Below are 15,041 nucleotides of genomic sequence, written 5' to 3' on the forward strand. Positions count from 1 at the left end.
AAGTATTTTTGGTAACCTCATGCCACGTAAAACCTTGAATAATATCGGAAAAAAGTTTCCAGCTATCTTATAGAACCTTCATAAAATAGGTGTTCATTAACGAAGCGCTTCTTGTATTTCAGCACCATGAGAAGGACAACGCTTATTTTCCTTCTTTTAAAACCTCCTAACGCATTTGGATACAGCTGCTACACAGAAAACGGTTGCTGAGGACAGAGACATATAATTTTGGAAACTACAGCCTTAAAAGTGATTTAATCATGTTTAACACATGTTCATCTCTAAAGGGTACAGCACGTGAAGTAAACGTCACTCTCTCCCCGCCCACGGAGCGCCTGTATGAGATATCTGAAGTGGGGCAAGGCTTCAACTCGGGAAGATGACACAGGAGGAGAGGATCATCTCAAGAATTGACACGGAAGCCGATTTCTCACCACGTCCCCATAGTTTCAAGATAACCTTTCTGGAGAGGATATAATCAAATAACAACATCAATGCTTTTTTCCCGAGAAGAGCAGATACATAAAAATAAAAATAAATAGAAGCTAGAAGCTTTGGCGAGAAGTAGAAAAGGTAACTCCTCAGGGTGAAATATGGAACGTGGATTATTCAACCACCTGTTCTCAGCGAGGACCACTATGCTCTGTTGTTTCTTCTTATGTAAGTCAAGTAAGTTCGTTTTTTATTATTTATTATTTTTGGCTAAGACTTACCTTCTGACGGTATAATAAGGTAAGTCTGAACACAATATAAGAGAAACGGGGAATTCATATCGTTGCTGTTGTTTTCTTGAACCAAAGGTGTGAAATCATTGCTTGTAGCCTGGCCTATAGCCTAATATTACAGGCATGCCACTGTAAATGTATCAGTTTATTTATCAATCAATTCATTGTCAATACGACCGTTTGTTGATGTTACCAAATTGCCTACCTACCACAATCGGTGCTCTCTCTCAGGGCAGTTGCTGTATTCTTAAACCACTCGGAACTATTTTGGATTTTCACACCTTCTCCATAATTTCCTGCTGTTTGGAATCTAAACTGACTCGGGCTCCAGTAGCCTCATTAAATGCCATTAGCACCACATTTCACACTGTTTTTCTCAGTCATTAAATTGTTTTAAAATGTATATCGTTAAAGCTTTGGGCTACAGTGTAATACCTCCACATTACTCTAAATGTGGCAGATAGGCTGCTGTGTCTTGTGACCTTCAACGTGGAGGAGTAGAAAAGCTGTCAGCTGACTTCTTCCAAAAGGAACACCAAGGTGAGAATGCTGTTCATTGATTACAGCTCAGCATTCAACACCATAGTGGCCCGATCACCAACAATGATGAGACAGCCTATAGGGAGAAGGTCAGTGACCTAGAAGTGTGGTGCCATGACAACAGCCTCTCCCTCAACGTCAGCAAGACAAAGGAGCTGATTGTGGACGACAGGAAACGGATGGCCGAGCACGCCCCCTATTCATATCGACAGGGCTGTAGTGGTGCGCGTCGCGAGCTTCACGTTCCTCTGTGTCCACATCACTAAGGAATTATCATGGTCCACACACACCAACACAGTCGTGAAGGGGGCACGACAACGCCTCTTCTCCCTCAGAAGGCTGAAAAGATTTGTCACGCCCTCAGAGCCTAAAACATTCTGCAGCTGACGGGCAAGGCGATACAGAGGGTAGTGCGTATGGCCTAGTACGTCACTGCTAAATAGTTAGTTAAACAGTTAGCCAAATAGCTACCAGGACTATCTGCATTGACTGTTTTGGACTCACCACATACGCTGCTGCTACTGTTTATTATCTATCCTGTTGCCTAGTCACTTTATACCTACCTGTAGGTTATACAGCGCCTTCAGAAAGGATTCATACCCCTTGACTTATTCCACATTGTGTTACAACCATGAATTCAAAATGGATTCAATATTTGTTTTCTCATTCATCTACACACAATACCCCATAATGACAAATTTAAAACATGTTTGTAGAAATGTTTGCTAATTTATTTTAAATGAAATGAGAAAATGACAAGTATCTAATTTGCGTAAGTATTCAACTTCCTGAGTCAATTCATGTTAGTATCACCTTAGGCAGCTATTACAGCATTGAGTCTGTCTGGGTAAGTCGCTAAGAGCTGTGAGTCTTTCTGGGTAAGTCTCTAAGAGCTGTGAGGCTTTCTGGGTAAGTCTTTAAGAGCTGTGAGTCTTTCTGGGTAAGTCTTTAAGAGCTGTGAGTCTTTCTGGGTAAGTCTCTAAGAGCTGTGAGTCTTTCTGGGTAAGTCTCTAAGAGCTGTGAGTCTTTCTGGGTAAGTCTCTAAGAGCTGTGAGTCTTTCTGGGTAAGTCTCTACGAGCTGTGAGTCTTTCTGGGTAAGTCTCTAAGAGCTGAGAGTCTTTCTGGGTAAGTCTCTAAGAGCTGTGAGTCTTTCTGGGTAAGTCTCTAAGGGTAAGTCTCTAAGGGTAAGTCTCTAAGAGCTTTGCACACCTGGATTGTACAATATTTGGCCATTATTCTTTTTTTAAATCTTCAAGCTCTGTTAAATTGGTTGTTGATCATTGCTACACAGCCATTTTCATGTCTTGCCATAGATTTTCAAGCTGATGTAAATCAACACAGTAACTTGACCCCTCAAGAACATTCAATGTCATCTTGGTAATCAACTCCAGTGTAGATTTGGCCTTGTGTTTTACATTATTGTCCTGCTGAAAGGTGAATTAATCTCCCAGTGTCTGGTGGAAAGCAGACTGAACCAGGTTTTCGACTGCGCTTAGCTCTATTCTGTTTCTTTTATCCTAAAAAAACTCCCTAGTCCTTGTTGATGACAAGAATACCCATAACATGATGCAGCCACCATCATGCTTGAAAATATGAAGAGTGGTACAAAGTGATGTGTTGGATTGGATTTCCCCTAAACATAATACTTTCTATTCAGGACATAAAGTTATTTTCTTTGCCATATTTTTTCAGTTTTACTTTAGTGCCTTATTGCAAACAGGATGCATGTTTTGGAATATTTTTTTCTCACTCTGTCATTTAGGTTAGTATTGTGGAGTAACTACAATGTTGTGGATCCATCCTCAGTTTTCTCCTATCACAGCCATTAAACTATGTAACTGTTTTGGCCTCATGGTGAATTCCCTGAGTTGTTACACCTTCCTCTCCAGCAACTGAGTTAGGAAGGATGCCTGGTATCTTTGTAGTCACTGGGTGTATTGATACACCATCCACAGTGTAATTAATAACTTCATCATGCTCAAAGGGATATTCAATGTCTGTTTTTTTAGCCATCTGGTATTGGAGGCATTGGAAAATCTCCCTTATCTTTGTGGTTGAATTATGTGTTTGAAATTCACAGCTCGTCGGAGGGACTTTACAGATAATTGTATGTGTTGGGGTACAGAGATGAGGTAGTCATTCAAAAGTACTGTTAAACACTATTATTACACACAGAGTGAGTCCATTCAACTTATTATTTGAAAGTGTTAGTTTGCGATAACAAAGGGTTGAATAGCAATTAAAAACATAATTCCACTTTTACATTATGGGGCTTTATAAAGCATTTTATATTCAGGCTGTAACACAACAAAATGTGGAAAAAGTCAAGGGGTATGAATACTTTCTGCAGGCACTGGATCTGCCTCAATTACCTCATACCCGCGCACATCAACTCGGTACTGGTACTAAATGTATTGTACATAGCCAAGATATTGTTACTCATTGTGTAGTTATTGTACATAGCCAAGATATTGTTACTCATTGTGTAGTTATTGTACATAGCCAAGATACTGTTACTCATTGTGTATTTATTGTACATAGCCAAGATATTGTTACTCATTGTGTATTTATTGTACATAGCCAAGGTATTGTTACTCATTGTGTATTTATTGTACATAGCCAAGATATTGTTACTCATTGTGTATTTATTGTACATAGCCAAGATATTGTTTTGTGTATTTATTCCTTGCATTATTATTCATATTTTTTCTCTCTGCGTTGTTTGCGAAGGGCCGTAAGAAAGCATTTCACTCCCGAGTGGCGCAGTGGTCTAAGGCACTGCATCGTAGCGCTAGCTGTGCCACTAGATATACTGGTTTGAGTCCAGGCTCTGTCGCAGCCGGCCGCGACCGGGAGGACCATGGGGTGGCGCACAATTTGCCCAGCGTCGTCCGAGTTAGGGGAGGGTTTGCCCGGCAGGGATGTTCTTGTCCCATCGCGCACTAGCGACTCCTGTGGCGAGCCCCCTAGTGTTAAACAACTTGAACTGTCCAGGCCCTGATGTTAAACACCTTGCACTGTCCGGGCCCTGGTACTACACACCTTGAACTGTCCGGGCCCTGGTACTACACACCTTGAACTGTCCGGGCCCTGGTACTACACAACTTGAACTGTCCGGGCCCTGGTACTACACAACTTGAACTGTCCGGGCCCTGGTACTACACACCTTGAACTGTCCGGGCCCTGGTACTACACAACTTGAACTGTCCGGGCCCTGGTACTACACAACTTGAACTGTCCGGGCCCTGGTACTACACAACTTGAACTGTCCGGGCCCTGGTACTACACAACTTGAACTGTCCGGGCCCTGGTACTACAGAACTTGAACTGTCCGGGCCCTGGTACTACACAACTTGAACTGTCCGGGCCCTGATGCTACACAACTTACCAAGCAATTTGGGCAGTGTCCAAGATCCCAAAAGATCCACGTCTGAGGAGGAATGGAGGTGTCATCTCTTCTCCTCTCTCGTCTCCATTGACAGGTGGCACTTTGATCTCCGGCGCTCGAGGGCTTTTTGTCAATCCGGTGCATCTTGTCTCCGCTAGTCTCTGCCTCGTGCTGGTCCTACTCCAGACCGGACGGACACACGCACAATCACAGCGGAGCTTCAAGTGTGCACTTAATTAAAGTGTGATGTGATATAATATACTTCACCAGAATCAGAATCAGACTATTACTACTGTTACTACACTTTCATTATAGTAGACCAGGGATCATCAACTATCACTTCCAGTACTCCATTATAGTAGACCAGGGATCATCAACTATCACTTCCAGTACTCCATTATAGTAGACCAGGGATCATCAACTATCACTTCCAGTACTCCATTATAGTAGACCAGGGATCATCAACTATCACTTCCAGTACTCCATTATAGTAGACCAGGGATCATCAACTAAGACTGCTGACCAGGTAATCAAATGGTTACCCTGACAATTAACATTGACCTCATTTTTATTATTTATTTATCTTGTTTATCTTGTTTTGCATTGACTCTCTATGCACGCTGACTGGACTCTACCCACATGCTAACTGGACTCTACCCACACACTGACTGGACTCTACCCACACTGACTGGACTCTACCCACACTGACTGGACTCTACCCACACACTGACTGGACTCTACCTACACACTGACTGGACTCTACCCACACACTGACTGGACTCTACCCACACACTGACTGGACTCTACCCACACACTGACTGGACTCTACCCACACACTGACTGGACTCTACCCACACTGACTGGACTCTACCCACACACTGACTGGACTCTACCCACACACTGACTGGACTCTACCCACACACTGACTGGACTCTACCCACACACTGACTGAACTCTACCCACACACTGACTGGACTCTACCCACACTGACTGGACTCTACCCACACACTGACTGGACTCTACCCACACACTGACTGGACTCTACCCACACACTGACTGGACTCTACCCACACACTGACTGGACTCTACCCACACACTGACTGGACTCTACCCACACTGACTGGACTCTACCCACACACTGACTGGACTCTACCCACACACTGACTGGACTCTACCCACACGCTGACTGGACTCTACCCACACACTGACTGGACTCTACCCACACACTGACTGGACTCTACCCACACTGACTGGACTCTACCCACACTGACTGGACTCTACCCACACACTGACTGGACTCTACCCACACACTGACTGGACTCTACCTACACACTGACTGGACTCTACCTACACACTGACTGGACTCTACCTACACACTGACTGGACTCTACCTACACACTGACTGGACTCTACCTACACACTCACTGGACTCTACCCACACACTGACTGGACTCTACCCACACACTGACTGGACTCTACCTACACACTGACTGGACTCTACCCACACACTGACTGGACTCTACCCACACTGACTGGACTCTACCCGCACACTGACTGGACTCTACACACACACTGACTGGACTCTACCCACACTGACTGGACTCTACCTACACACTGACTGGACTCTACCTACACACTGACTGGACTCTACCCACACTGACTGGACTCTACCTACACACTGACTGGACTCTACCCACACACTGACTGGACTCTACCCACACACTGACTGGACTCTACCCACACACTGACTGGACTCTACCCACACACTGACTGGACTCTACCCACACACTGACTGGACTCTACCCACACACTGACTGGACTCTACCCACACACTGACTGGACTCTACCCACACACTGACTGGACTCTACCCACACTGACTGGACTCTACCCACACTGACTGGACTCTACCCACACACTGACTGGACTCTACCCACACACTGACTGGACTCTACCTACACACTGACTGGACTCTACCTACACACTGACTGGACTCTACCTACACACTGACTGGACTCTACCTACACACTGACTGGACTCTACCTACACACTCACTGGACTCTACCCACACACTGACTGGACTCTACCCACACACTGACTGGACTCTACCTACACACTGACTGGACTCTACCCACACACTGACTGGACTCTACCCACACTGACTGGACTCTACCCGCACACTGACTGGACTCTACACACACACTGACTGGACTCTACCCACACTGACTGGACTCTACCTACACACTGACTGGACTCTACCTACACACTGACTGGACTCTACCCACACTGACTGGACTCTACCTACACACTGACTGGACTCTACCCACACACTGACTGGACTCTACCTACACACTGACTGGACTCTACCCACACACTGACTGGACTCTACCCACACACTGACTGGACTCTACCCACACACTGACTGGACTCTACCCACACACTGACTGGACTCTACCCACACTGACTGGACTCTACCCACACACTGACTGGACTCTACCCACACACTGACTGGACTCTACCCACACACTGACTGGACTCTACCCACACACTGACTGAACTCTACCCACACACTGACTGAACTCTACCCACACACTGACTGGACTCTACCCACATTGACTGGACTCTACCCACACACTGACTTGACTCTACCCACACACTGACTGGACTCTACCCACACACTGACTGGACTCTACCCACACACTGACTGGACTCTACCCACACACTGACTGGACTCTACCCACACTGACTGGACTCTACCCACACACTGACTGGACTCTACCCACACACTGACTGGACTCTACCCACACGCTGACTGGACTCTACCCACACACTGACTGGACTCTACCCACACACTGACTGGACTCTACCCACACTGACTGGACTCTACCCACACTGACTGGACTCTACCCACACACTGACTGGACTCTACCCACACACTGACTGGACTCTACCTACACACTGACTGGACTCTACCCACACTGACTGGACTCTACCCACACTGACTGGACTCTACCCACACACTGACTGGACTCTACCCACACACTGACTGGACTCTACCTACACACTGACTGGACTCTACCTACACACTGACTGGACTCTACCTACACACTGACTGGACTCTACCTACACACTGACTGGACTCTACCTACACACTCACTGGACTCTACCCACACACTGACTGGACTCTACCCACACACTGACTGGACTCTACCTACACACTGACTGGACTCTACCCACACACTGACTGGACTCTACCCACACTGACTGGACTCTACCCACACACTGACTGGACTCTACACACACACTGACTGGACTCTACCCACACTGACTGGACTCTACCTACACACTGACTGGACTCTACCCACACACTGACTGGACTCTACCCACACACTGACTGGACTCTACCCACACACTGACTGGACTCTACCTACACACTGACTGGACTCTACCTACACACTGACTGGACTCTACCTACACACTGACTGGACTCTACCTACACACTGACTGGACTCTACCTACACACTCACTGGACTCTACCCACACACTGACTGGACTCTACCCACACACTGACTGGACTCTACCTACACACTGACTGGACTCTACCCACACACTGACTGGACTCTACCCACACTGACTGGACTCTACCCGCACACTGACTGGACTCTACACACACACTGACTGGACTCTACCCACACTGACTGGACTCTACCTACACACTGACTGGACTCTACCTACACACTGACTGGACTCTACCCACACTGACTGGACTCTACCTACACACTGACTGGACTCTACCTACACACTGACTGGACTCTACCCACACACTGACTGGACTCTACCCACACACTGACTGGACTCTACCCACACACTGACTGGACTCTACCCACACACTGACTGGACTCTACCCACACTGACTGGACTCTACCCACACACTGACTGGACTCTACCCACACACTGACTGGACTCTACCCACACTGACTGGACTCTACCCACACTGACTGGACTCTACCCACACACTGACTGGACTCTACCCACACACTGACTGGACTCTACCTACACACTGACTGGACTCTACCTACACACTGACTGGACTCTACCTACACACTGACTGGACTCTACCTACACACTGACTGGACTCTACCTACACACTCACTGGACTCTACCCACACACTGACTGGACTCTACCCACACACTGACTGGACTCTACCTACACACTGACTGGACTCTACCCACACACTGACTGGACTCTACCCACACTGACTGGACTCTACCCGCACACTGACTGGACTCTACACACACACTGACTGGACTCTACCCACACTGACTGGACTCTACCTACACACTGACTGGACTCTACCTACACACTGACTGGACTCTACCCACACTGACTGGACTCTACCTACACACTGACTGGACTCTACCCACACACTGACTGGACTCTACCTACACACTGACTGGACTCTACCCACACACTGACTGGACTCTACCCACACACTGACTGGACTCTACCCACACACTGACTGGACTCTACCCACACACTGACTGGACTCTACCCACACTGACTGGACTCTACCCACACACTGACTGGACTCTACCCACACACTGACTGGACTCTACCCACACACTGACTGGACTCTACCCACACACTGACTGAACTCTACCCACACACTGACTGAACTCTACCCACACACTGACTGGACTCTACCCACATTGACTGGACTCTACCCACACACTGACTTGACTCTACCCACACACTGACTGGACTCTACCCACACACTGACTGGACTCTACCCACACACTGACTGGACTCTACCCACACACTGACTGGACTCTACCCACACTGACTGGACTCTACCCACACACTGACTGGACTCTACCCACACACTGACTGGACTCTACCCACACGCTGACTGGACTCTACCCACACACTGACTGGACTCTACCCACACACTGACTGGACTCTACCCACACTGACTGGACTCTACCCACACTGACTGGACTCTACCCACACACTGACTGGACTCTACCCACACACTGACTGGACTCTACCTACACACTGACTGGACTCTACCCACACTGACTGGACTCTACCCACACTGACTGGACTCTACCCACACACTGACTGGACTCTACCCACACACTGACTGGACTCTACCTACACACTGACTGGACTCTACCTACACACTGACTGGACTCTACCTACACACTGACTGGACTCTACCTACACACTGACTGGACTCTACCTACACACTCACTGGACTCTACCCACACACTGACTGGACTCTACCCACACACTGACTGGACTCTACCTACACACTGACTGGACTCTACCCACACACTGACTGGACTCTACCCACACTGACTGGACTCTACCCACACACTGACTGGACTCTACACACACACTGACTGGACTCTACCCACACTGACTGGACTCTACCTACACACTGACTGGACTCTACCTACACACTGACTGGACTCTACCCACACTGACTGGACTCTACCTACACACTGACTGGACTCTACCCACACACTGACTGGACTCTACCTACACACTGACTGGACTCTACCCACACACTGACTGGACTCTACCCACACACTGACTGGACTCTACCCACACACTGACTGGACTCTACCTACACACTGACTGGACTCTACCTACACACTGACTGGACTCTACCTACACACTCACTGGACTCTACCCACACACTGACTGGACTCTACCCGCACACTGACTGGACTCTACCTACACACTGACTGGACTCTACCCACACACTGACTGGACTCTACCCACACTGACTGGACTCTACCCGCACACTGACTGGACTCTACACACACACTGACTGGACTCTACCCACACTGACTGGACTCTACCTACACACTGACTGGACTCTACCTACACACTGACTGGACTCTACCCACACTGACTGGACTCTACCTACACACTGACTGGACTCTACCTACACACTGACTGGACTCTACCCACACACTGACTGGACTCTACCTACACACTGACTGGACTCTACCCACACACTGACTGGACTCTACCCACACACTGACTGGACTCTACCCACACACTGACTGGACTCTACCCACACACTGACTGGACTCTACCCACACTGACTGGACTCTACCCACACACTGACTGGACTCTACCCACACACTGACTGGACTCTACCCACACTGACTGGACTCTACCCACACACTGACTGGACTCTACCCACACACTGACTGGACTCTACCTACACACTGACTGGACTCTACCTACACACTGACTGGACTCTACCCACACACTGACTGGACTCTACCTACACACTGACTGGACTCTACCTACACACTCACTGGACTCTACCCACACACTGACTGGACTCTACCCACACACTGACTGGACTCTACCTACACACTGACTGGACTCTACCCACACACTGACTGGACTCTACCCACACTGACTGGACTCTACCCGCACACTGACTGGACTCTACACACACACTGACTGGACTCTACACACACACTGACTGGACTCTACCTACACACTGACTGGACTCTACCTACACACTGACTGGACTCTACCCACACTGACTGGACTCTACCTACACACTGACTGGACTCTACCCACACACTGACTGGACTCTACCTACACACTGACTGGACTCTACCCACACACTGACTGGACTCTACCCACACACTGACTGGACTCTACCCACACACTGACTGGACTCTACCCACACACTGACTGGACTCTACCCACACACTGACTGGACTCTACCCACACACTGACTGGACTCTACCCACACACTGACTGGACTCTACCCACACACTGACTGGACTCTACCCACACACTGACTGGACTCTACCCACACACTGACTGAACTCTACCCACACACTGACTGGACTCTACCCACATTGACTGGACTCTACCCACACACTGACTTGACTCTACCCACACACTGACTGGACTCTACCCACACACTGACTGGACTCTACCCACACACTGACTGGACTCTACCCACACACTGACTGGACTCTACCCACACTGACTGGACTCTACCCACACACTGACTGGACTCTACCCACACACTGACTGGACTCTACCCACACGCTGACTGGACTCTACCCACACACTGACTGGACTCTACCCACACACTGACTGGACTCTACCCACACTGACTGGACTCTACCCACACTGACTGGACTCTACCCACACACTGACTGGACTCTACCCACACACTGACTGGACTCTACCTACACACTGACTGGACTCTACCTACACACTGACTGGACTCTACCTACACACTGACTGGACTCTACCTACACACTGACTGGACTCTACCTACACACTCACTGGACTCTACCCACACACTGACTGGACTCTACCCACACACTGACTGGACTCTACCTAAACACTGACTGGACTCTACCCACACACTGACTGGACTCTACCCACACTGACTGGACTCTACCCGCACACTGACTGGACTCTACACACACACTGACTGGACTCTACCCACACTGACTGGACTCTACCTACACACTGACTGGACTCTACCTACACACTGACTGGACTCTACCCACACTGACTGGACTCTACCTACACACTGACTGGACTCTACCTACACACTGACTGGACTCTACCTACACACTGACTGGACTCTACCTACACACTGACTGGACTCTACCTACACACTCACTGGACTCTACCCACACACTGACTGGACTCTACCCACACACTGACTGGACTCTACCTACACACTGACTGGACTCTACCCACACACTGACTGGACTCTACCCACACTGACTGGACTCTACCCGCACACTGACTGGACTCTACACACACACACTGACTGGACTCTACCCACACTGACTGGACTCTACCTACACACTGACTGGACTCTACCTACACACTGACTGGACTCTACCCACACTGACTGGACTCTACCTACACACTGACTGGACTCTACCCACACACTGACTGGACTCTACCTACACACTGACTGGACTCTACCCGCACGCTGACTGGACTCTACCCACACACTGACTGGACTCTACCTACACACTGACTGGACTCTACCCACACACTGACTGGACTCTACCCACACTGACTGGACTCTACCTGCACACTGACTGGACTCTACCCGCACGCTGACTGGACTCTACCCACACACTGACTGGACTCTACCCGCACGCTGACTGGACTCTACCCGCACGCTGACTGGACTCTACCCACACACTGACTGGACTCTACCTACACACTGACTGGACTCTACCCACACACTGACTGGACTCTACCCACACTGACTGGACTCTACCTACACACTGACTGGACTCTACCCGCACGCTGACTGGACTCTACCCACACGCTGACTGGACTCTACCCACACACTGACTGGACTCTACCCACACGCTGACTGGACTCTACCCCCACACTGACTGGACTCTACCCGCACGCTGACTGGTCTCTACCCGCACGCTGACTGGACTCTACCCACACACTGACTGGACTCTACCCACACTGACTGGACTCTACCTACACACTGACTGGACTCTACCCACACACTGACTGGACTCTACCCACACACTAACTGGACTCTACCCACACTGACTGGACTCTACCCACACACTGACTGGACTCTACCTACACACTGACTGGACTCTACCCACACACTGACTGGACTTTACCCACACACTAACTGGACTCTACCCACACTGACTGGACTCTACCCACACGCTGACTGGACTCTACCTACACACTGACTGGACTCTACCCACACACTAACTGGACTCTACCCACACTGACTGGACTCTACCCACACGCTGACTGGACTCTACCCCCACACTGACTGGACTCTACCCGCACGCTGACTGGTCTCTACCCGCACGCTGACTGGACTCTACCCACACACTGACTGGACTCTACCCACACTGACTGGACTCTACCTACACACTGACTGGACTCTACCCACACACTGACTGGACTCTACCCACACACTAACTGGACTCTACCCACACTGACTGGACTCTACCCACACACTGACTGGACTCTACCTACACACTGACTGGACTCTACCCACACACTGACTGGACTTTACCCACACACTAACTGGACTCTACCCACACTGACTGGACTCTACCCACACGCTGACTGGACTCTACCTACACACTGACTGGACTCTACCCACACACTAACTGGACTCTACCCACACTGACTGGACTCTACCCACACACTGACTGGACTCTACCTACACACTGACTGGACTCTACCCGCACGCTGACTGGTCTCTACCCGCACGCTGACTGGACTCTACCCACACGCTGACTGGACTCTACCCACACGCTGACTGGACTCTACCCACACGCTGACTGGACTCTACCCACACACTGACTGGACTCTACCCACACACTGACTGGACTCTACCCACACACTGACTGGCCTCTACCCACACACTGACTGGACTCTACCCACACACTGACTGGACTCTACCCGCACAATGACTGGACTCTACCCGCACACTGACTGGACTCTACCCGCACACTGACTGGACTCTACCACTGACTGGACTCTACCCACACGCTGACTGGACTCTACCCACACACTGACTGGACTCTACCCACACACTGACTGGACTCTACCCACACGCTGACTGGACTCTACCCGCACGCTGACTGGACTCTACCCGCACGCTGACTGGTCTCTACCCGCACGCTGACTGGACTCTACCCGCACGCTGACTGGACTCTACCCGCACGCTGACTGGACTCTACCCGCACGCTGACTGGACTCTACCCACACACTGACTGGACTCTACCCACACACTGACTGGACTCTACCCGCACACTGACTGGACTCTACCCGCACACTGACTGGACTCTACCCGCACACTGACTGGACTCTACCCGCACACTGACTGGACTCTACCCACACACTGACTGGACTCTACCACTGACTGGACTCTACCCACACGCTGACTGGACTCTACCCGCACGCTGACTGGACTCTACCCGCACACTGACTGGACTCTACCCACACGCTGACTGGACTCTACCCACACGCTGACTAGACTCTACCTACACGCTGACTGGACTCTACCCACACGCTGACTGGACTCTACCCACACACTGACTGGACTCTACCCACACACTGACTGGACTCTACCCCACACACTGACTGGACTCTACCCACACACTGACTGGACTCTACCCACACACTGACTGGACTCTACCCACACACTGACTGGACTCTACCCACACACTGACTGGACTCTACCCACACACTGACTGGACTCTACCTACACACTGACTGGACTCTACCTACACACTGACTGGACTCTACCTACACACTGACTGACACACACACTGACTGGACTCTACCCACACTGACTGGACTCTACCTACACA

General features: G+C 49.8%; 1 protein-coding gene across 1 annotated transcript in view; it reads left to right on the forward strand.

The window, feature by feature from the left end:
- The first annotated feature begins 353 nt into the window (after window positions 1–353).
- LOC139555794 (neuronal acetylcholine receptor subunit alpha-2-like) overlaps window positions 354–15,041 on the forward strand; it is a 42,373-nt gene continuing 27,685 nt past the window's right edge. The window contains exon 1 of the mRNA XM_071369195.1: window positions 354–660. Within this exon, the coding sequence (XP_071225296.1) occupies window positions 594–660 (67 nt within the window). The 5' untranslated portion in view covers window positions 354–593. The remainder of the gene's footprint in view (window positions 661–15,041) is intronic.

The sequence above is a fragment of the Salvelinus alpinus genome, chromosome 27 (genome assembly GCF_045679555.1).
Source record: "Salvelinus alpinus chromosome 27, SLU_Salpinus.1, whole genome shotgun sequence".
Lineage (NCBI taxonomy): Eukaryota > Metazoa > Chordata > Actinopteri > Salmoniformes > Salmonidae > Salvelinus > Salvelinus alpinus.